The 21,655-nt window shown below is 45.1% G+C and overlaps 1 protein-coding gene across 2 annotated transcripts; it reads left to right on the forward strand.

Annotated features, from left to right (window-relative positions):
- Nucleotides 1-8,902: 8,902 nt before the first annotated feature.
- On the forward strand, nucleotides 8,903-12,530 carry LOC311241353 (cold-inducible RNA-binding protein A-like). 2 transcript variants are annotated; one of them, XM_084330139.1, is made up of 2 exons: nucleotides 8,903-8,985; nucleotides 10,909-12,530. In XM_084330139.1, exon 2 carries the CDS (start codon nucleotides 10,968-10,970, stop codon nucleotides 11,436-11,438), a length of 471 nt encoding a protein of 156 aa, XP_084186265.1. In that variant the 5' UTR covers nucleotides 8,903-8,985; nucleotides 10,909-10,967; the 3' UTR covers nucleotides 11,439-12,530. The 2 variants fall into 2 exon arrangements, with proteins under 2 accessions (XP_084186265.1, XP_084186266.1); XM_084330140.1 differs by having other exon boundaries at nucleotides 8,917-8,985; nucleotides 10,912-12,530.
- Nucleotides 12,531-21,655: the final 9,125 nt, after the last annotated feature.

A 21,655-nucleotide genomic window follows, 5' to 3' on the forward strand; every position in this document is an offset into this window, starting at 1 on the left:
TGGGAATTGGCATAACGATTTCTTGATTCTGATTGGCTGAAACAGTCAAGTTAGCCGTTGTTATTTGGTATAACTAAGATGGTTTCGGTGTGGGTTAGGAGAGGAGATCCCAAATGCAGGTAACACGAGCAGAGAGAGAGAAGCTAAGACGACGGATGAAAGTGAACAGGCTTTTACTAGCAGTTGCAAACAGGATACACGTTAAAACTGTTACAAACAAAAGCGAACTGCAAAACCCGGAAAACAATACACAGCAATGCTGGAAGAATAAGGACTAAATAGGAACTGACTCACGGGGAATATAAGAGACAAAAGGTGAGTAAGTGACCGAAACCAACTGTGATAGAATACACTGAACCAAGGCAATGGTGCGACAATCAATGAGGGGAAAGAGCAGGTCTATATGCTACTCTGTGATTACTAACAAGTGCCAGCTGGTAACAGGCCTGCATAGCCAAGGCTGAGGAACACAGGATAGTAAAACAACTCACATCATTGATAAAAACAAGTGTAAAGGAATAACAAAAACAAAACAATCCTTAAGGAACATAAGTAAAGATGTTAACACCAATAAAAAACAAGTGCAAAGGGAAAGCCTTAAGGGAACACATGTAAAGTATTAACACTTAGCAAATACATATGTAAAAGAGTTGACACCAATAAAAACATGTGAAAAGGGATAAGCCTTAAAGGAGCACATGTAGATATTTAACACTTATTTACTTACTTACTTACTTAAACCCTTTTGCTCTTTGGAGAGCATAGGTCATTCATGAAATCTCTCCAGCTGGTTCGGTGTTGGGCGATTTTCTCTGCTTCCTTCCATGATATTCTTTCTTCCTTGAGATCCGCCTCGACAGACCTTCTCCAGCTGTTTCTGGGTCTTCCTGGCTTTCTCTTCCCCTGTGGGTTCCAGGTTAAGGCCTGCCTGGTTGTGTTGGAGGATGGTTTTCTCAGGGTGTGTCCAATCCAGCCCCATTTCCTGCGTTTGATTAGGGTTTCAAGTGGTTCTTGTTGAGTGGTTTGCCAGAGCTGTTCGTTTGTGATGGTGTTTGGCCAGTAGATTCCCAGGATGTGTCGTAAACATCTGTTTATGAAGGTTTGCAGTTTGTTTGAGGTTGCTTTTGTTGTTCTCCATGTTTCTGCTCCGTATAATAGAACTGATTTGACATTGGTGTTGAAGATGCGGAGTTTGGTCTTTGTGGAGATGTGGTTTGAATTCCATGTTTGCTTCAGTATTAAAAATGCTGTTCTTGCCTTCCCTATTCTTGCTTTGATGTCTTTGTCGCTACCTCCGTCCTTCCCCACGATGCTTCCCAGGTATGTGAAGGTGTCCACCTCATCCAGTGCTTCTCCGTCCAGTTGTATGGCCTCTTCTAAATTGTGGTTCATCTTCATCGCCTTCACATGTAGATATTTAACACTTAGCGAATACATATGTAAAAGAGTTAACACTAATAACATGTGAAAAGGGATAAGCCTTAAAGGAGCACATGTAGATATTTAACACTTAGCGAATACATATGTAAAAGAGTTAACACTAATAACATGTGAAAAGGGATAAGCCTTAAAGGGGCACATGTAAATGATTAACCCTTAGAGAACACATATGAAAAAGAGATGAACCTTTAAGGAACATGAAACGATAAACCTTTTTAAAAACACAAGCTAAAACGCACCACACAACATGAACAGAGAACACAACAAAGCATTAAAGGAGTCCAGGAAACCTAGACTCAAATGCCATAGAGAGTCCAGGATCTGGAGTTGCTGCGTTTGGCCACCAGAGGGCGGCAGAAAAACACTTCACATTGTTCGAGCATGATCCCTGGCTGGGACCATGACAATAAAGGCCTCTACATGCTACAGCAACTTCAAAGCAACTTCAACACAACATCAGCGCGATTTCAGCACGGTTGTTGTTTAGGGTCTTGTAGACTGTGTTGCGAGGATGCTGCGTACATGTCTCCAAAATCTAACCTAAACAACCGTTGCGTTGATATTGCGTAGCAGTGATTGGTTGGTTAGCGAATGGGGGCGGGGCTGTCATAGAATAATATTGGTCTCGCAGAGAATACCATCCGCCATTGTTGTAGCCAGCCAGCGTTGATGCTAAATAATTAGCGTCACATAGCTGGCCTTTTTCTGAAAACCCAAGCACATATTGTTCCATAGCATACGCCTTCAGTTGATCATGAGAAATCCTCTCTTACCTTGACGATTAAAAAGCCTCCATAATTTAGTAAATAAAGCTGTAGCCAGCCAGCTAGCATTGGTGCTATTTAAAATGCTATCCACATTAGCTACATAGCTAACCAACTAAATACAATGGTATCCTGAGGTAACTTTAACGTTAAATACAACGTTTGCTAGTCGAAATGACTGGACACACACAGGGACAAGTTAAACATCAATCAATTAATTTATTCCAATAGGTAGTTTGAGCTGCATGTGAGCCGAGGTCCTCTCCATTGGAAACTAATGACGTTACGGTAACGTTGGCTCGAAAAGCACAGAAAGTTAAGCTGCTAGCAACAGACACTATAACACTTCCGGCCGGGGGATTTCAAAATAAAAGAGCGACGTCTAAAATCACCGGAAATACGTTTATTTTGTACATTATCTAACGTTAACACGAACCTAAACTAACTTTAGTTAAACTAACTTTGCGCGTCGATGTTGCAGAAGCATAAAGGCAGAGTGTCTAAAACACTGTTGCTTTGTCGATGTTGTGTTGCAGTTGCTTTGAAGTTTCTGTAGCATGCAGAGGCCTTAACACACTCCACGTGACCCCAGAACCCGCCCGCAACCGAAATACTTTTTTTTCTTTTTTTTCTCGAATGACTCCGCCGTTCATCCTTTTTCTGAATGAAACCAAGATGGTGGACAATAATCTTTATGAATGGATGTATTGATTTCTTCATAACGACTCATTCAAAAAATATACAGTCAACTGGAATATGTTAGTTGTTTACACATAATTGGATTATGTAATTGGTTTGTCATGACCCATTGTCAAAACAATAATAAATTGCGGGATTTATATGAAGTGTGTTGTTAGATGGCATTCTTTGTAGCACCCCCCTCTGCCTGTTCCAGCTAAGAGGCAAAATAATGACACAGATACTTTTTTCTCAAACTGCACTATAACCGAGAATGTTAAACTGGAATATGTTAGTTTTTTACACATATGTTGGATTATGTAATTTGTTTGTCATGACCCATTGTCAAAACAATAATAAATTGCTGGATTTATATGAAGTGTGTTGTTAGATGGCATTCTTTGTAGCACCTCCCTCTGCCTGTTCCAGCTAAGAGGCAAAATAACGACACAGATACTTTTTTCTCAAACTGCACTATAACCGGGAATGTTACCATCAATGTAAATAAACCATAATCACCCTACAAAAACAGTACTGTATTTGTAAATCTGGTATGTCATAAATGTATAGATGTAGCAGTACTGTCTATCTGTATGTCATATATGTTCTGATGTATTGAAAATGGGGGACCCTGATGTAAACAAAATGAAAGTCTTTCTCTGGTCTGCATCCCCTTAACAATTGTGTGTATTGAGCTGTACTGTATTGTACCCATTCTGCAATCTGTTAATACAATTTTCAATCAATCAATCAATCAAGCATGACTTCCATTGGATCTACTTTTTCTGTTTTGGGATCTACTTTTTCAGTTTTTGAATAAATCTCCATTATGCTTCAATTACTGTGTGTTTATTGTATAGCAATAAGGTTGGGTGAATTCGGCCATTGTATAAAAGCATTACATCACTTGAAGTCATGTGTTATACGAATTAGATCACGCCTAGGGGGGTCTAACGACCCTCGGCTGCGCCTCGGGCCTAACAACCACCCCTAGGTGTGATCTAATTCGTATAACACACTCCTGCACGTGATCATCAATATATCTCCCATACCACTTGATGTTGTCTTTGAAAGGGTTGCTCTAGCTGTACACACACTAACTTTCTTCCCGAAGTCCCAAATATAGCCTGGCATAGCTGGGAGAATAAGACATCACTATGAATTGAAAATGGGGGACCCTGATGTAAACAAGACAAACGTCTTTCTCTAGTCTGCATACCCTTAACAATTGTGTGTATTGAGCCGTACTGTATTGTACCCATTCTGCAATATGTTAAATAAAGTTCTCATTCATTCATTCATTCACATACCCTTGGATGCACCCGTGGCACCAACACTCAAAAATCCACTGTTTTCTATTTTTTTTTATGACCAGGGTTTACAGTGCATAGGAGCTGGCAGTCAGTCTTCTACACATAAACATGTTCCAACTCAGGGGAGCACAGCTACTCCTGACAGCATGAAACTGTTTTGTCAACTGCACATGCACGTGCCAGAGTTTGCCACAGTGACAGACCGCATAGAGATTGCGCTACAAATTTCTGGAACACATGCAAACACTTGAAATCACCAGGAAAAAAACAGCTCTGTGTGGGTGATGATAACCTGGGTGCATTGATAAAACGTGTGTTATTCAGCCTCCATATGTTCCTTGTGACCCTTGCTTAATACAATCAAGGAGTCATGGAACTGAATGCTTTCAGTGCAGCTATGTCTGTTGTCTGTTGTGTGGTCAGATGATACTGAGGGCTGCTAAATGAAATGACACCTTCCTCAAGGTGAAAGAGGAAAGCCGGAAATAAAATGCAGCTGCATAACTCGATCAGCACCTCTAGCTCTGACCTGGTAAAGCACGTTTAGACTCTAGAGGAGGAACACAGGGAATGCTTCTAAAGGCAAGCGAGGTTGGAATGATGTGGGTTATATTCACAGCGCGGCACGTTCACTGATGTAGACTAACTAGTTGCACATAAGGGAAGAGATTTCATCTTAAATCGAGTTTGGGCCTTCACACATACCACCATATGACACCATAGTAGAAGAGACTTCCCTCCACCAAAGTTGTGTTTTCACCCTCATCTGTCTTGTTTGTGAATGAGATCTTGAAAATCTATAAATTATTATTTATTTTATTTTGTAAAAAAAAAATTCCCTACTCCTCATAGGCTGACCAGATTTTCACCAAAAATGCTGACATCTAGGGAGCAACGTATGATTTAGATAGCTGATAGCTGCCAAACTGTATGACCACCAGATCTAATCAAATTGGCCTGTTCAGTTTAGAGTTTTATCACCAACACAAATTCCTGTACATTACTCATTCAGCGCCATACCAGACATTTCTCGGGTTATCTCGCCAGCGGTTGAGATACACGAGATTTCTCTGGTTTTGATCCTTTGATATTTTTCCTCTGATCCCCGTTCTAAACCATCATCCGGATAATTCTATGTGTCTCTGGCTCGTTTCCTATACGTTGGTATTGCAATGCTGATCGAATCTCACCAGGTGGCAGTATCGCCTACCTTTTCAACTTAGAAAGAAATGGGTCAGGAGAGGCAATGAATGAATCGGACTATCGAGACTTGCTCTGAGGGGGAGGAGCTCTTCCAAAGCTATCGCTAGCAGATCTGCTCGCCTCAAAACCTATAGTGTCCCGTAAACACGTGTAATTACATATAAACGAGTAATCGCGATCGCCGATGGGATCATTGGAATTATTCTTTTTGGATTAACTTCTGGCTAAGGTAAGGACCCCCTATGTCTATTTTACCGAACCTGAAACATGTTTCTGTAATGATCACAGTTTTGTGTTTTACCGGACGTAAAACATGCTCGACAAACACAATCACAGTTTTGAGTTAAAACGACCCCCTCCCCCTTGATGATTTTGTGAATGCACATATGTACATGGTATATACCTTTGATTTAGGAGTATTTGGGGTTTCAGGGGATCAACCAGAACGGTTTGGGCTTATTGCATATAACACGTTTTTTCTCGCCATCTATGGAAGCTGGCACTAGACAGTGAAGGATGGGGGAAGCTTATGGCGCTCAATGTGTTAACTGTGTTTGGTGAATAACATTCTTTAAAATTCAGATTCAGTTGGTATCCCCTGATGTTCCACACTTCCCAGATCTTCGGTTTATGAAGGTGTGTGAATGTGTGAGTGAATGGGTAAAAATGTGAGGAACAAATTGTAAAGCACTTTGGATAAAAGCGCTATATAAATTTACCATTTACTGATACTTTGGCCCCATGACAGGAGGGTACCGACCTGTTGCAGGAACCCCACATATCTTATTCAAAGCACTTTACAATTTTTTGTTCCCCACATTCACCCATTCACTCACACATTCACCAGGAGGAGTGGGAATCGAACCGGGAACCTTCCAATTACCAGACAAATGCTCTACCTCCTGAGCCACTGTTGGTTCAATTCCCACTCCTCCCGGGCAGTGTGTTGAAGTGTCCTTGAGCAAGACACTTAACCCCTAATTGCTCCCGATGAGCAGGTTGGCACCTTGCGTGGTAGCCTCTGCCGTCAGTTTGTGAATATGTAAGTGAATGGGTCAAATGTGAGGAACAAATTGTAAAGCACTTTGGATAAAAGCGCCATTTACCATTACTGATACTTTGGCCCCATGACAGGAGGGTACTGACCTGTTGCAGGAACCCCACATGCGGATCCTCTAGTCACAGCACAACGCACCAGCTAACCACATACAGTATGAGACTGCTGCAGGAGGAGAAGCCCCGAGGCGACGGGTCAATGTTTGGACAAATGGCCGTCCACTTGTCTTACAAGGATAGCTTGACTGGACAGATGTTCTGTGTTCTAGGATTCCACCTAACAGTATGCTACTGAGTTAATGCACAGCTATGTCAAAAATACAGTATAACACCTATCCCAATAATAAAATCTCAATAAATGGAAAAACATTTGCTTATACTTTTATTAGGGATTCAAGCCACAAAGGGGCCTGAAACCTTATTGTTTTTGTGCTGATTTTTAATTTTGCTTCAGAAATGTTTGTGCAAATTCCTGTGAGATGGTAAATGGTAGCAACATGAAGTCTGGCCCATTGATTGGCAGATGTGTGCAAGTTCTGTCCAGGAAATATGAAAATCTTGAACTTTGAAAAGGTCATAATTACTACGCCGTAAGTCTGATTTACACAAAACGTCGTACAGACGTCCATCCATCTTCACCATGTGTGTCAAACTATTTTGAAATCGCCCAGCAGGGGGTGCCACCAGTTCCAATGGGCCTGGTGCAAATTGTGCCATAAATCAATGAGTTTGTCCAATCATCACAAAAACCTGGAAGATATTTATGTTGAATTATGTCTATAAAAAAGATCTATAAAATGTGCCACACATCTTTTTCATATGGGATTACAGTATAGTATTTTTCTGGGGCTTTTACTGTGAAACTGAGCTTTGTTTGAGAGTGAAAGCCTTTGTCCTAGTGGCATTGCTTGCGTAATCAAATTTGTTTGTGGAACTTATCTTCTTCTTTCGCTGTGGAAGAGCCAATAGAGAGCCACTTGTCTCGTCAGCTGGCAGTCAGCTAGTGGGTGAGACAAGCTGCTCCGATGCCAAGTGAATTAGCGAGGCATTGGCCACACCTGGGGAGCCTCATCAAATATAGGAGGTGTCTCAGGTGTGCTCTATTGGCTCAGGACAACCTTGGTTTCAGTTTTGGGAAGGATTTTGGTCAGAGAAGACCTGCTTTGAGTTCCTGTTGTGAGTATTTTCTGTTTGTGTAATAAAAGACAGGTTTCTGTTCAGTTTAAAGGAACACGCCAACATTTTGGGAAATTAGCTTACCGTCTTGATGGATACCAGTTTCCTCTCCGTGCGTTCAGAAAGCTATCTGGCTGCACGTTAGCCTAGCTTAGCACAATGAATGGAAGCAAACATGACCGGTTAGCCTTCGGGAGAGGTGTTAGTTGGACAATGCCTAGGCTAACCGGTCATGTCCGCTTCCATTCATTGTGCTAAGCTAACATGCAGCCAGATGGCTTTCTACTGAACGCATGGAGAGGAAACTGGTATCCATCTTCCTTGTCTCTCTCTGGAGAAGACTGTAAGCTAATTTCCCAAATGTTAGCGTGTTCCTTTAAACCTCTTTGCTTCTGCCTTTCTCTCGTCACAGACGTGCTATTGAATGCTGTTTGCTGTGATATAAATCATTATTATTCAGTGTTCTCAGAGCTCTGTGTTGGCTTGTACCTCGGAATCGCCGCTTGCGGCTATATTTGTTAATATTCTTCAGGGGAATTCACAGGGCTATGGGCCTACTGGCCCGATTCTATATCCTGTGAAGTTATGAATAAATCCACGACTAATCAAAAGCCAGTCTAGATTGATTTTAGAGAAGTAATCTGAGAAACTAATAAACTTTCACTGGAAATTGTGACGTTAATACAAGAGTTTTGACTTGAGGGTGAGATTCAGACAAGTAGCTTAACCATTATAATTCATTCAAGGGCGGGCGATTGAGGTGGTTACTGAATACAATTATTTGGGAGCTGTATTTTAATAAATCCTCAGTGAAAGGAAATCCTTCCTGAATGGCTTTTACCTGAAGGCTTTCTAATTACATTTGGTGAACTATCCATTTGACTCAACTCAATTTACCCAAAATTATTCTTTACCTCTAATTCTAAAGGTAACTATCAGGTTGAATGTGTACCCCCTAAAGCTAATTGTCACTGAATTATTTATTGAATCGCTTTTGTATTGACATCTGGTTCAGACATAATTCTCCAGACATGAACAGCCCAGTCTAAGCAGGCTCGTCGAGGTGTCCAGTAAGTGTCCTAGGAGTGAGCCAGGCCCAGCTCAGACCTTTTTCAATTTATGTAATTGTAGAGTGTTTGAAAATGCCTCCATGTAAAGTAAAAAAAAAAAAAAAAAAGTAATTTACTTTTGAATGAGATGCTACATTTTATTAGACTTCCAAGTCAGTAGATGGCGCTCCTGTGAGTGATAGAGGAAATCAGTATACTCTTGGCTCCCACGCATGCGCAGTCAGAATAAACCGCTGCCAGCAGAGCCAGGCTAGAAGAAATAACGTGTCTATTCTCCATTCACAGGTAATGCAATAATTGTCTAAAACATTCCTAAAGATGTTTAAAACGAATATGAACGGTCGGTGACATGTTATGTAACGTTTTGGGTGTGTACATGAACATGTTTGCAAGTTTGGGCGAGTAGTTTTAAATGGTCGCGTTGTCGCGTTTAATAATGGCTAACTGCTAGCTAGCTATTTTCATAGTGTTACACCGACAGTACACGTGGTGCTTATGTGTGCGTGCGTGCAAGTCAGCGTGTTACAGTCGATGTGTTTTTGAGCTAAGGTTATGTAGCTAATGTTGTGTATTCAATTTAAGATGTATACTATTGGTTTTTGTACATTGAATGTGATTGTTCTGACTACAGGATTAGGTATTAAGTTTATTTGTAAGAATATAGATGCAAAAGGGTTTATTGGTTGCACTTCAAGTAAGGATACAGGTTGAATTCATGCCAAAAGTTTTGTATTGTTTTGCACTTTTATTTCGTTTCCTAAAGAATACACTTGAAGGTTGTATTTTTGTATGATTTGGTTTATTACGTATTGGAATGTTAAAGGAATATTTTGTGTCAGAATAAACCAGTCCCAGTAGAGCGAGGCTAGAAGAGATAACGTGTCTATTCTCCATTAATACCATTAATAGCCCCTTTCGTGTGTGTGATGCACGCCAACAAGGTTGGACGAGTGACTACACTACACAGTCCCTGTTATACCTTCATAGACAAATCCCACAATTAACTCTGAAGAACTGGTCCTCAGCTAAACAATTTTTCTAGGAAGGTATAAGGGACTGTATTCACTCGTCCAACCTTGTCGGCGTGGATCACAGACCCGAAAGGGGTTACATCATCCACAGCGCACCCTTGTCGGTGTATCGTTTGTTGTGCGCCGACTGGCCCGACTCACGGCCCGAACTCACTGCTCACGAACGAACACGGACGGGCGGCTGCCTCTTCACTTCCGCTCCCATGTTAACGGACGATAGTAGGCACACTGGCCGCGAGCGGGAGCGCGCCTCCCGAGTGGCTGGCGAGCGGCAAGCTATTTTTTCGCCTCGATCCTATTTGAGGCGGCGCGCCACGCGCATTGTCACAGAAATACAATTGAATATCTGCATTATTACCACAGATATAGATGTTGTTCAACCAGCTGTGTCTGTATCTGCAAATAAACGCCTTGAATGTTTGTCTGTATGTTTGTTTATACCTATAACTATTACAATGTTGCATAATAATAATAATAATAAGCTCTTGCTGCTGCTGGGGCTACACGCTGCTCTTTCAGGAGTACAGTCACACTGATCATCATTCTAAAATGACTGACTTCGCATATAGACTAGGCATTTACAGCTGTCCCAATGTAAATATGCCTTCCTCGGTGCGCTTCCGCACGCTCAAGTCGTAGGTCCAGTGTGCCTGACCAGGCGCGCGATCTCACGAGGGAGCCGCACGTGAAATTCGTTCGTGAGCAGTGAGTTCGGGCCGTCAGATTCCCCTAGGTCTGAGGCCGGTAACATAAGCTCCGCCCCATTTTCTTGATCTAATCACAACTGTTGCTTCCCTTGGACAAACTGTTTTGTCAGAGGAAAGCAACAGTTGTGATTGGAGGATCAGGAAAAGAGGGCAGGGTTTGAGAGGTCGATTCATCAGAGGCTTTGATTCTATTCTGGTCTTAACTGATGTTCCAAAGGGAATTCTAACTCTTGCTGCCGCTCAGGCCCAGAAATTAAATGTAGGCTGTAGACCATTCCTTCTGGCCATAATTGGGTTAAATCTACAGTAAATCTGCACTGCCCTACAAAAACAAACCATTACCGAAACACGTCCAATTGTCTGTCGTCGTCTGAAATAACCTCGTACTATTATGAACTTTGCTAACTAAGGAATGTACCTCGCCTATATTACTACCTACTGCTAATTATGTCTCACCTCTTCACTTGCAGCAGCGCCGCACGGGTCCTCCATTTGCCACGAGTTTGCTACTGTAGCTTACAGACAAAAGATGTCGGACGAGGGAAAACTTTTCGTCGGCGGACTGAGCTTCGACACCACCGATGACTCGTTGGCGGCAGCGTTCTCAAAGTATGGAAACGTCGCCAAATGTGACGTGATCAAGGACAAAGAGACGGGAAGGTCTCGCGGCTTCGCCTTCGTTACATATGAAAACGTGGAGGATGCCAAAGATGCGATGGATGGAATGAACGGCAAGACGGTGGACGGCAGAGCCATTCGTGTGAATGAAGCGGGTCAGGGTGGCGGCGGCGGCAGAGGTCGCGGTGGTGGAGGAGGCGGAGGAAGCTATGGCGGCGGGAGAGGCGGTGGAGGATACGGCGGCGGTGGAGGATATGGCGGCGGTGGAGGATACGGCGGCGGTGGAAGCTACGGAGAGCGTAGCTATGGCGGAGGTGGGAGTTACGGCGGTGGTGGATACAGAAGCAGCAGTGGCAGCGGTGGCGGTGGATACAGGGAGTAGTTAGAAGCGGGGGTAGCTACCGGGAGCGCTCTGGATCATACAGCTATGCTGCACACGAGAAACTCCCCGATTCAAGATCATGGATCCATTGACTGGCTGTATTTAAAAGATGTGCTCCCTTAGGAAATGTCCATGTGTTGTTGACCTGATTCTCTTTATAGTTCTATTATGGTGCAGCTCAAGCATCGTGCAAATGTAGCCATAGTTTTGGCCATTCATTGACAAACTATGTTTAAACACAAGTTGAAGATTTTTTTCCTACTTGAGGGCAATTGTTCGCCCGCTTTTTTTTCTAACCTCACACCTATTAACTAAGTACAATATCGGATTTGATTGGTGCCGTTAAATGAGAAATTGTAAAACTCTGAAATCGGAATTTATCTAGCTGCTTTTTTTTCTTGATCAGCCAGGATTTTGAAGCACCATTCCTACCTTGCACTGTTTCTTTTTTTTAATTATCTTTCCCCTCGTTTTTCTCCCATCCCAATGTTAGTCGTTATGCCAATCCCCTTCCTGGTCGTTGCGCACTCTACCCTCTACCTTGCACTGTTAAGCAGCTCCTGTTTCCCCCGGATGTAGGGCAAATTCAATAGGGCTGTTTTACTTTTGTTCGAGTTATCCTCATTTTAATGCTTGTCCAACCTACCTCCTGCCAAGTTATTGAATGAGAAATCCATTTAGTAGCTCAAACAGGCTTTTGGGTTTCGTAGTACATTCCTAAGTGTTGCTAGGCAGCAATGCCTCCGCCACGTCATTTTTTTAATCTTAAATATAGATGAGCAGAGGGTCCTGTATATTCAGTTTCCCAAAAAAGTTAATTCCTTTCAGACTGGTGAACTACACGCTAATGTGGTCGGCTGTTCAATGTTTTTTTGCTTTGCTCAACGTCTGCATTTTAAATGTGCTGTTAGAATGGACTGAACTGAACTTGTATAAGTGATCAACGTCTAACTTCTCTCACAGATTATAAAACTCAGAATGAGAGCATTTTTGTACTTTCTGTTCTTTGTATCAACATTAGTTATTTTTTATTTTTTATATTCTGTCATTGAGCCTACTAAACGATTCATGGAAAATAAAAAGTCAACACTGTTTGATTTACAATGTTACTTACTCTTAGCTGCCAGAGTTGTTCCCTTCCTGCTGACTTGTACAGAACTTGTAAGTTGTTTTGGATAAAAGCGTCAGCTAAATGTAGGCGAGTGCAGTTCTCGACAATTGTCTCTTGCCTGTAGTTGACGTCTAACAGCCAGACGAGGGTTGATACGGATCTGAACTGAGTGAATATGGCGGCGCTGACTCAAGGTCACTGAGGAATGAATATAGAGAAATTATGACATCTGTGTTTGAATATGTTGACGGGACCGAGGACTCCGGGATCCGATGGGAGGATCCTAAAAGAAAATTTATACATTTGAGGTGGAAGAAACTACATTAGGAGGGGTTTGGGACATTTACAGGGGCCAGTTTCGAATTGCACCCTCCCGTAGGTGCTCTGAGGGTGGTTTTGAAGGAGAGTAGGGATTCACATTATTTTACGGCTGTGGGTAGGGCGTTCCACATTGTTGTGGCATAATTGTGAAATGTGTTTAGTCCCTTGTTTGAGCTGAATCTGAGTTGAACATTATTTGTGGAACTCCCTCTGGTGTTGTGGAATTCACTGACCTTTTGGAAGTATTTCGACATGGGCATCATCTTAGCGCTGTAGTGTATCTTGTAGACCAGGTCCATTGCAAGCTGCTGTACTCTGCCGTCCTAGGATGTCAAAATGGGCATGAGGTGCTTTGGTACCATGAGGTGCAACCATAGTCGTACTCTTGAATGAGTGCTCCTGTTAGTCTTCAGGGTATTCTTGCTTATTAGAGAGGAGATCCGGTACAAGAATCTTGTTCGTTGGTTGACGTTTTTATTACATTGGTTGCCATTTTGTCACAGGAAAGATTTGCCTCTAAGATGGATGGAGCCCCGGTATGTAATTTCATCTTTCCTTGTGACAATATTGTCACCCACTGTAACGAGAAGCCGTTGGCCTTGCCGAGTTTGTTATTTGATCCAAAGAGAATGGACTGTTTTACCCAGGTGTAATGATAGTTTGTTAACAGCGAGCCAGGTGCAGATTCTGCAGAGTTCAGAGCTGAGGGCTTTTTCAACCTGCAACTTGTCCCTGTCAGACCAGCAGGGCTGAATCGTCCGCGAACAGGTTGCAGTCGCAAACTGATGACATGTCATTTGCATAAATTCGGTATGCTTTCTTGTGGAACACTGCAGCTCATTTGTTCTTTCCCCTCCAGGTAGGATTGCATCCAGCTCACTGAACGATCAAAACCAATTGCTTTTAGCTTGTCAATCAAGAATGGAGTGATTGACAGTGTCGAAAGCCTTTCGGCGGTCCAGCATGACCATGCCACAGTATGCCCGCGTCCACCTCTTGTTTGATGTAGTTCAAATAGAGAAGGCATTGGAATTCGCACATTCGCTTTTTTTTACGCGAGGTACTTTTCGACCTGTTCGTAGACTATTCTTTCCATGACTATCGAGATGGAGGTAAGAATAGTCATTGTCAAGAATAATAGAGAGCTCTTCTGAGATACACATACGTAGTAAAACATCAGTGAAAGAATAGAAAGCTGTCGGCGTTTTATTTTTCTTGTAATTCTTTTGACAAGTGAATGACAATTGATAATACGGATTTATTGTTTAGCCCAAGAGTAGCCTATTGATCATTTGTAATGTGTTTATCAGATCAACATAAGCATAATAGATCTAAAGAACTTAGTTAGTTTACACCTTATTTCACATTGAATTCCATTCAATTCAGTTTTACTGTCATTGTATAATGAGCGAGGCACACAGTTGTCTGTGTTTACTTCAATCAGAGACAGTACAGGGCATTGGGGCAATCGAATAAAAAAACAAATCATCATAAGACACTTAAAAATACCTAAATAAAAATATCTAGGAAACCAGACGGTAAAGTGCAGCATTCATGGTGGTAGTCAGGTAAAGTGACGGTGCATAATAGTGCATGTGATGGGTAAAGTGGTTACAGTCCTGGGGAAAAAGCTGTTTTTGAATCTTGTGTGAATCCGGAGACACCTGTACCGTTTCCCACTTGGCAGGGGAACAAACAGTCCATTGCAGGGGTGGGTAGGGTCAGGATCATGTTGTGTCTGCATGCAGCGCTTATGTCCTTGATAGACGGGTAATTGGGTGCCGATGGTGAACTCTGTGGCCTTAACTACCCGCTGCAGGGCCTTCTGGACGGCAGCGGTGCAGTTGCCATACCACGCCATTATGCAGGATGTTAAAATGCTTTCTGTAGTGCAGCGGTGGAAGTTGGCGAGGTGTTTTTGTGACAGGTTGGCTCTTTTTAGCCTCCTCAGAAAGTAGAGGTGTTGGGCCTTCTTTATCAGGGAGGAGGTGTTCAAGGTCCATGTCAGGTGCTCAGCGATGTGAACACCCAGAAACCTGAAACACACGCTCGACCTCAGCGCCATTGATGAAGATGGGGTTATGTTCTCTTTTTTTTCTTTTTTTTTGAAGTCCACTATAATTTCCTTGTTTTTTTTTTACATTGAGATCGAGGTTGTTGTTGGAGCACCATGTTGCTAGGTGTTGGATCTCATCCCTGTATCTCGTTGTCAGATCCGGCCTACCACTGTGGTGTCCTCCGCAAATGTAATGATGGTGTTGGATTCATGGACAGGCACACAGTCATGGGTGAATAGGGAGTAGAGGACAGGACTCAACACACAACCCTGAGGGTCACCTGTGCTCAGGGTCAGGGTGGAGGAGGTGTAATTTCCCAACCCGACAGTCTGAGGTCTGTTTGTCAAAAAGTCCAGAGTCCAATTACAGAGTGTTGTGTTCAGGCAGAGGTGGAGTAGTTTGGGGAGCAGCTTTGACGGGATGATGGTGTTGATGCTGAACTGTAGTCAATGAACAGCATTCTGACATAGGTGTCCTTCTGGTCCAGGTGAGTGAGGGCGGAATGAAGTGCAGTGGAGACGGCATCCTCTGTCCACCTATAGGGAGGTGTAGTCTGACGTCATTGGTTGTTCCACCCGTATAAGGATTTATCATTGGGAAAATGGATTATCAGCTATTGTAACAATTCTGCCACATGAATACTGGCAAGCTTTCCATTTTTGCACAAAATGAGTTCCCTTCTACCACTAACATGATTGTTTAAGCATTTTTGGTTGAAACAAAGGTAGTTATAAGGTTTTTAATTTGTCGTAAAAAAAGAACGATGTTATGGCTATAACCAAGTTCTGTTAATAGTGGTGACGCTCGGCGTCACTCATGCACTGTCCTCGTGCACGCGCACTGAATAAAGACCACAATGTACCTTTATATCCCAATATTTGTCTGACCACACCCCTATCAGCTTACCTACATAAGCAGGGGTGGGGCCACATACTCGCCTCCTTCCCAAGCTTTCACCACAAGGTGAGATCAAGGGCTGCAGCGGCGTCGGGCGCCGAGCGTCACCACTATTAACAGAACTTGGTTATAGCCATAACCTATCGTTCTGTATTCATAGTGGCTCCGCTCGGCGTCACTCATGCACAAGGGAGGCCGAGCGGGAGCCACCGGCCGACAAATACATCCCGCTGAAGGCCCCCCACAACCATCAGAACAGGGAGGGCCGACCCCCCATAATGGAGGGCACCCCCCCTATTGGAGGTTTCCCGGGAGGGCGACGGACCCGACCGTGAGAAGAGGCACTCAAGCAACTCAACGCACAGGGTGAGCAGACCGTGGCCTGACCCCACGACTACACACACGCACAACCCGCATGCCACCCGGGAACGAACGGAGGGAACAACCTCGTTACTGCCCCCAGAATCACGGGGTCAAGGGCAAACCCAACCCCGTGGCAAGGCCGTAGCAGCGGAGCGCGAAGGAAGGCCCAGACCCACCAAAGGGACTGGACCCCCTGGAACGGGGGCCCGGAGAAGTCCATGATGCCAGCATCAAGACCCCACCAGGTGGGCACTTAGTGACCCCGCCCCCCACATCGCCAGCGTATTCGGACAAAGGCCCCTCAGCCGAGCGGGCCCTGTCCCCCCAATAGTACACCGCCTGGCACACTGACCCTGCAGAACAGGCAGTCAGCATGGCTGTAAGCACACAAAAAGGTTAACCAACGGAAGCAGGCAGCGCACCGGGGAAAAACCAGGCAACAGGCTGTAACCTGAGCCTGGAGCACTGCGGACGAGACAGGCGCCAAAGGAGTCAGCTGAAAACAGCCGCCCCGGCGGAAGGGGCGTATGCTGGCGTTGTTGCATGACCAAGCCTCCATTTAAAAAAAAACCCACCCAGAGGGGTTGAGGCAGAGAAGGCTGACACGATTGGCAGACGTCATGAACGTGCAGGGGCACCCTCAACCGGGTAACCCGGGAGCTGACACTGCTCCAACACACCAGGGAATCAACCACCTTGGTGTTACCCAATGCGGTGGTTGTTCCTATAACCCCTCAAGAAAAAACTCCAAAACACACCTGCGGGTATACACCGGCTATACCGCAGTACAAGTGTTTCAGTTTTCAAAAAAGGGTTAACCCAGGCCTACGGGTCGACGAAACATTACTTCGGACCGGGCCCGGCGATACGGGAAGCACAGGGTCACCAGAGGAGGTCAAAGACCACCCCAACAGGCCCCTCTTCACCATGCGTGAGAGAGGAGCGAAAAGAATGGAGAACCAGCCCCAAGCACACCGTACTTGGTATTCCCAGGTGGTCTCCCAACCAAGTACTAACCAGGACCAACCTGCGTAGCGGCCGAGATCTGACGAGATCGAGCGTGGACAGGTTGGCATGGCTGTAAGCCATTACGACAGTGCAGAGTACAAAATGTACCCAACCAGGGTCTCCATAGCGCTTAACCCTGTGACACCCGGACCGACCTGGCATTTTCCCCCTGAAAAAGCCCAAGTCCGTCAGGGTACCAGAACAGCAGATCTGCATCCCCGGCGGACAACGGGTTTAACTGATCCGGACCAGCGTGACCAGAACCAGTCCCGTGCCCTAACCACGCCGACATGCCTACTCCAGGAGAAGGGGCAGATATGCGTGTTGATCTTAAACATGAAAAGAAGGCGCCACCCAGACATTCAGTGCGAACCGCGCCCGGTGGCCCACCCCCAGGGCGTGAGACCCCTCTACATATGTTCAGATCCATTCCGTCATCATCCCCCAGATATGAACGAGAATCCGTCGACAACCAAAACAGGTCGTCGGAAGAGGAAAAACCTCCATCCCAGTTGCTTTATAAAAACGCTGTTTTAACCTCAAGCAACCAAGGCGTGCCAGTCATTCGCCTGATTACAGAACACCCCGAGCTAGCACTATACGTGCGTCGGGACACAACCACATCAATGAACAGGCTATTTAGACCTGTCATTGAATCCCCAAGGCGCCCAGGGGAACGACAAGAGGGGTGTGATGCTTCCTAACTCCAACTCTTCTTAATAGAAAAGAAGGAAGCACAAACAGTATGTATCCCAGTCTACACAGCCGGGGGTAAAAAATTTTCACATTTTTACATCCCACCACCCTCCCATAGGGAGGAGACGGAAATCCCCAGAGAGACTTCCCACGCGAGCTGTACAGATTGAAAAGAATATATTGCACCTTGAGCCATGTAAATGTTTGGTTTTAGGGCTCTCCGGGGGGGAGGCACTGAACCCATACACACTCAATAATCGAATTGAATCGAATACACACACAATAGAGTAGGACTCCTTCTTGAGGTTCCACTCACCTTGACAATCTGAGGAGGAGGCTCTGTACTCTGAGGAGGCTCCCTCACATGGAAGGAGAGTCCCAACTCACAGAAGGCCCGAATAGGAGCTTCGTGAGGAGGAGCCCTGACCACCCCCCGAAACAGATCCATCATATGGACCTGAACAGCACACGGAAGTCCTACCAACAGAGACGCGCACAGTGACGTACTCTATGGCGGGGGAATTTCTGCGGTGCACACGCCCAATATTCCAGGGCGTGGGACCAGGAAACTCCCTCCCCCCCCCGCCCCCCCTCACCCTGTAACGTGCCGAACCGCAACGTGACAGGAACCTTGAAGGACAGGTGGGTTTACCCCTGACCAACAGAAAAAAGGGGGAGGAAAGGTTACCAGTTCACCCCTTTACGACCCCACACCCATGATACGATGTAATGACAAAAAGAGTATGACGCAGTCATAGTCAGCCCCATGAAGCGTCTAACAGCTTCACACAGCGCATGTGCCAACCTGCTATCTGATTTTTACTAAGGAAAAAACACAGAACAGAGAGGGCCCTCGCAAGAGCCCCGGTACCAGACTTACACATGTGCTTCTGTGGCCAGCCCAACCCAGTTGTAGGTCACACGACACACACAACCCATTATCACCTACAAAAAATGGCAAAAACACTCTACAGAGGAACGGCGTTTTTCATAATGAGAGAATACACAATTCTCGATTAGTATCGGCCACAGGCCTTGCTAAGCACACACGAAAAAGTGACCAAACAATCTTTTCTGTAGGAAAATAAAGTTTCTCAAGCGGTTAGCACAACCCCAACAACTAAGCTAAGGGTTACATCGTATCCCTACCACACAGTGACACAATATAGTGTAACAACATGTCTGAGAGGAGGATGAAGAAGTCCCCAGGGAACCGGGGGGAAACACAACCCTCCTACTTTACCCTTAATACGGCCAGTTAAACAGGTAAACCTGTTAATATGTGAACACACTGTTCATTGTCATTACAGGCTGAGAAAAGAATCATTCTTTACTCATATGTCACTAAGCATAGCTTTATAGGTTAGTTTAACCCCCTTAGTTGTGAGTACACGGTACATGAACACACAATGTGTCTCAACACAACAAACCAGATCATTCTCACATCTGTAACAATAACCCGATTTGCATGGAGACCAGTGACAAGACAATTCACACATAACTCGCGTCGTATCCTAAATGTAGTGCAGCAACACTCGTTTTGGAAAACATCGTTATTTACAAAACATTTAGAAGGGAAAGCAAGAAGAAGTGTTCAAGGTCTGGTCAGGACCTTGCCTACCGAGAGCGCAGATCAAGCGAATTGCAGTCTCTAACATGGCACCGAAGTAAACACAGCCTCCTGTGTTTGACAACACGGGCAGCTCGCTGCTCCAACCCGCCGCTACGGTGCTCCTTGTTGACGCAGTCCTCGCCGGACTGGCTCAGGGCAGGTTCGACGAACATCCTCTGTCAAAGATGACGTCGTAGTCAAGAGTGTTTAAAACATGTTATAGTCACAGCACGTTCAACAGTGTAGCATTAAGCTAACGGCCGTTCTCGGCCGATAGCAGCAAGCTAACGTTACCTAGCCTAGTGACACAACAGGCTTGGTAAACACAGCGAGCTAGCGCCGCAGCTAACAGCTGACTGGCTAACACAGTAGGCCACAACTAGCACGCAAGCTAAGCAGCTATCACCTGAACTTGTACACAATGATATAACAAGCCACACTCAGACATACCGCCGTTCTGAAACCCTCCTCACTGTTTAAGAGAGAAGAGAAACGAGATGTTAACACAGTTTACAACAGTGATTTTACCAACATCCGACGGAGCCAGCACAAGTCCCATCTGGGCCGTAGCTGACTTGAACACGGATCTTCCGCTAACGAACAGCCATGCCCATATTTCCTCGTGAGGGTATACTCTCATTTGTATATGAAAGACGGGGCCTACACGGTGACAGAGAAAAATCCACTCTTCCAGAGAACACAGGGAGCACCAGTGTTACTGGTCGTGGCCCACTAGTTGACTATAATGGGCTTCAGACCAAGGTCCTCCGCCGTCGCCTAAGAGGCTGAACAAAGGACCCTAATCTGGGGCCGGTCTTCGTAAACATTGTCAGCTAGCCCCCATAGCACTAACAGACAAGTGAAGCTCGCAAGCAAACATTACTCACCAACCTGGAACCCACCGCTTCTCACAACAGCGGCGCGTCCTACAGTCCAGCTGTATCGCTGGAGGGTTTCACCCCAACCAGCCGCAGCAAGGAAGACTGTAGTTGGGAGGCATGTAGCGGCGTGCTCCCAATACGAAAACCGGTGGAGGTTTTTAGAATGATCACCATCTTCCAGACACTCCAGTGACGAAGACAATATCGCCGTATTTTCTCGAAAATAGTGAGAGAGAAAATAAAGTTATGATGTCAACGTATCTCTTGTTTTCCAACTCTTCTCCTACCATCACATCACGTCAAGTGGGGATCTACCGAGGCACTACCTTGTGGTGAAAGCGAAAAGGAGGCGAGTATGTGGCCCCACCCCTGCTTATGTAGGTAAGCTGATAGGGGTGTGGTCAGACAAATATTGGGATATAAAGGTACATTGTGGTCTTTATTCAGTGCGCGTGCACGTGTGCGAGGACAGTGCATGAGTGACGCCGAGCGGAGCCACTATGAATACAGAACTACACTTACCAGTAGGCAGCCTGTTGTTCAGTACACAGCCGCTATTGGTCTGTTAGGGCCTGTGTCGACCGGGGATGTTTTATGAGTTGTCAGCTCCTTTCTGTCATTCATTTATATGCTACAGACGCGACAGGCGCGCTACTTTTCCCAGCGCCACGCCTCGCGTTTTAGCGCTCTCTGCGGCTAGTGTTTTTGGGCGGAGCACTCCCAGCGCTTAAAGTTGAAACTAGTTAAACTTTTGGAGAAGAGCGCCGCTCATCAAGGTAACTTTTTTCGACCGACCAATCAACATCGAGCAAGTGGCAGAGCCGCGGGAGTCGCGAGACGCTCTGGAAACGCTCTGGGCATGCATATTTTTGCTTTTCAAAGCGGTCCGCCTTGAAAAAAAACGTCCCCGGTGGACACAAAGCCTTAGGCTGTCGCCTTTTCCCTGTCACGGGCAGCTGATAGTACCAAGCTAGCTAGCTAACGTTAACGTTACCCCGCTAACGTTAGCATTATGTCTACTGTCGTGAACCATTTTAAATCAGGGCATGTAGAGGAGTTTCGGGAATGAATAAAATGTGCAGGTCCTCTTCTCAGACATGTGGGGCAAGCACTGCACACGCATCATGCCGGCTAGCAAGCTAGCTAGCTACACGTCACGGCCGGCTGGTAGCACGATAGTAGCCCCTTTCGTGACTGTGATGCACTTGGTAGCTAATAACGTTAACGTTACAAGCTCAAACACCTTATAACTACTACTACTGTCGTGTCCA

The sequence above is a fragment of the Notolepis coatsorum genome (genome assembly GCF_963971535.1).
Source record: "Notolepis coatsorum genome assembly, chromosome: 15".
Taxonomy (NCBI): Eukaryota; Metazoa; Chordata; class Actinopteri; order Aulopiformes; family Paralepididae; genus Notolepis; species Notolepis coatsorum.

Excerpts from the sequence above, each read along its gene's own strand:
- LOC311241353 (XM_084330139.1), top strand. The coding sequence starts at position 10,968 with ATGTCGGACGAGGGAAAACTTTTCGTCGGCGGACTGAGCTTCGACACC.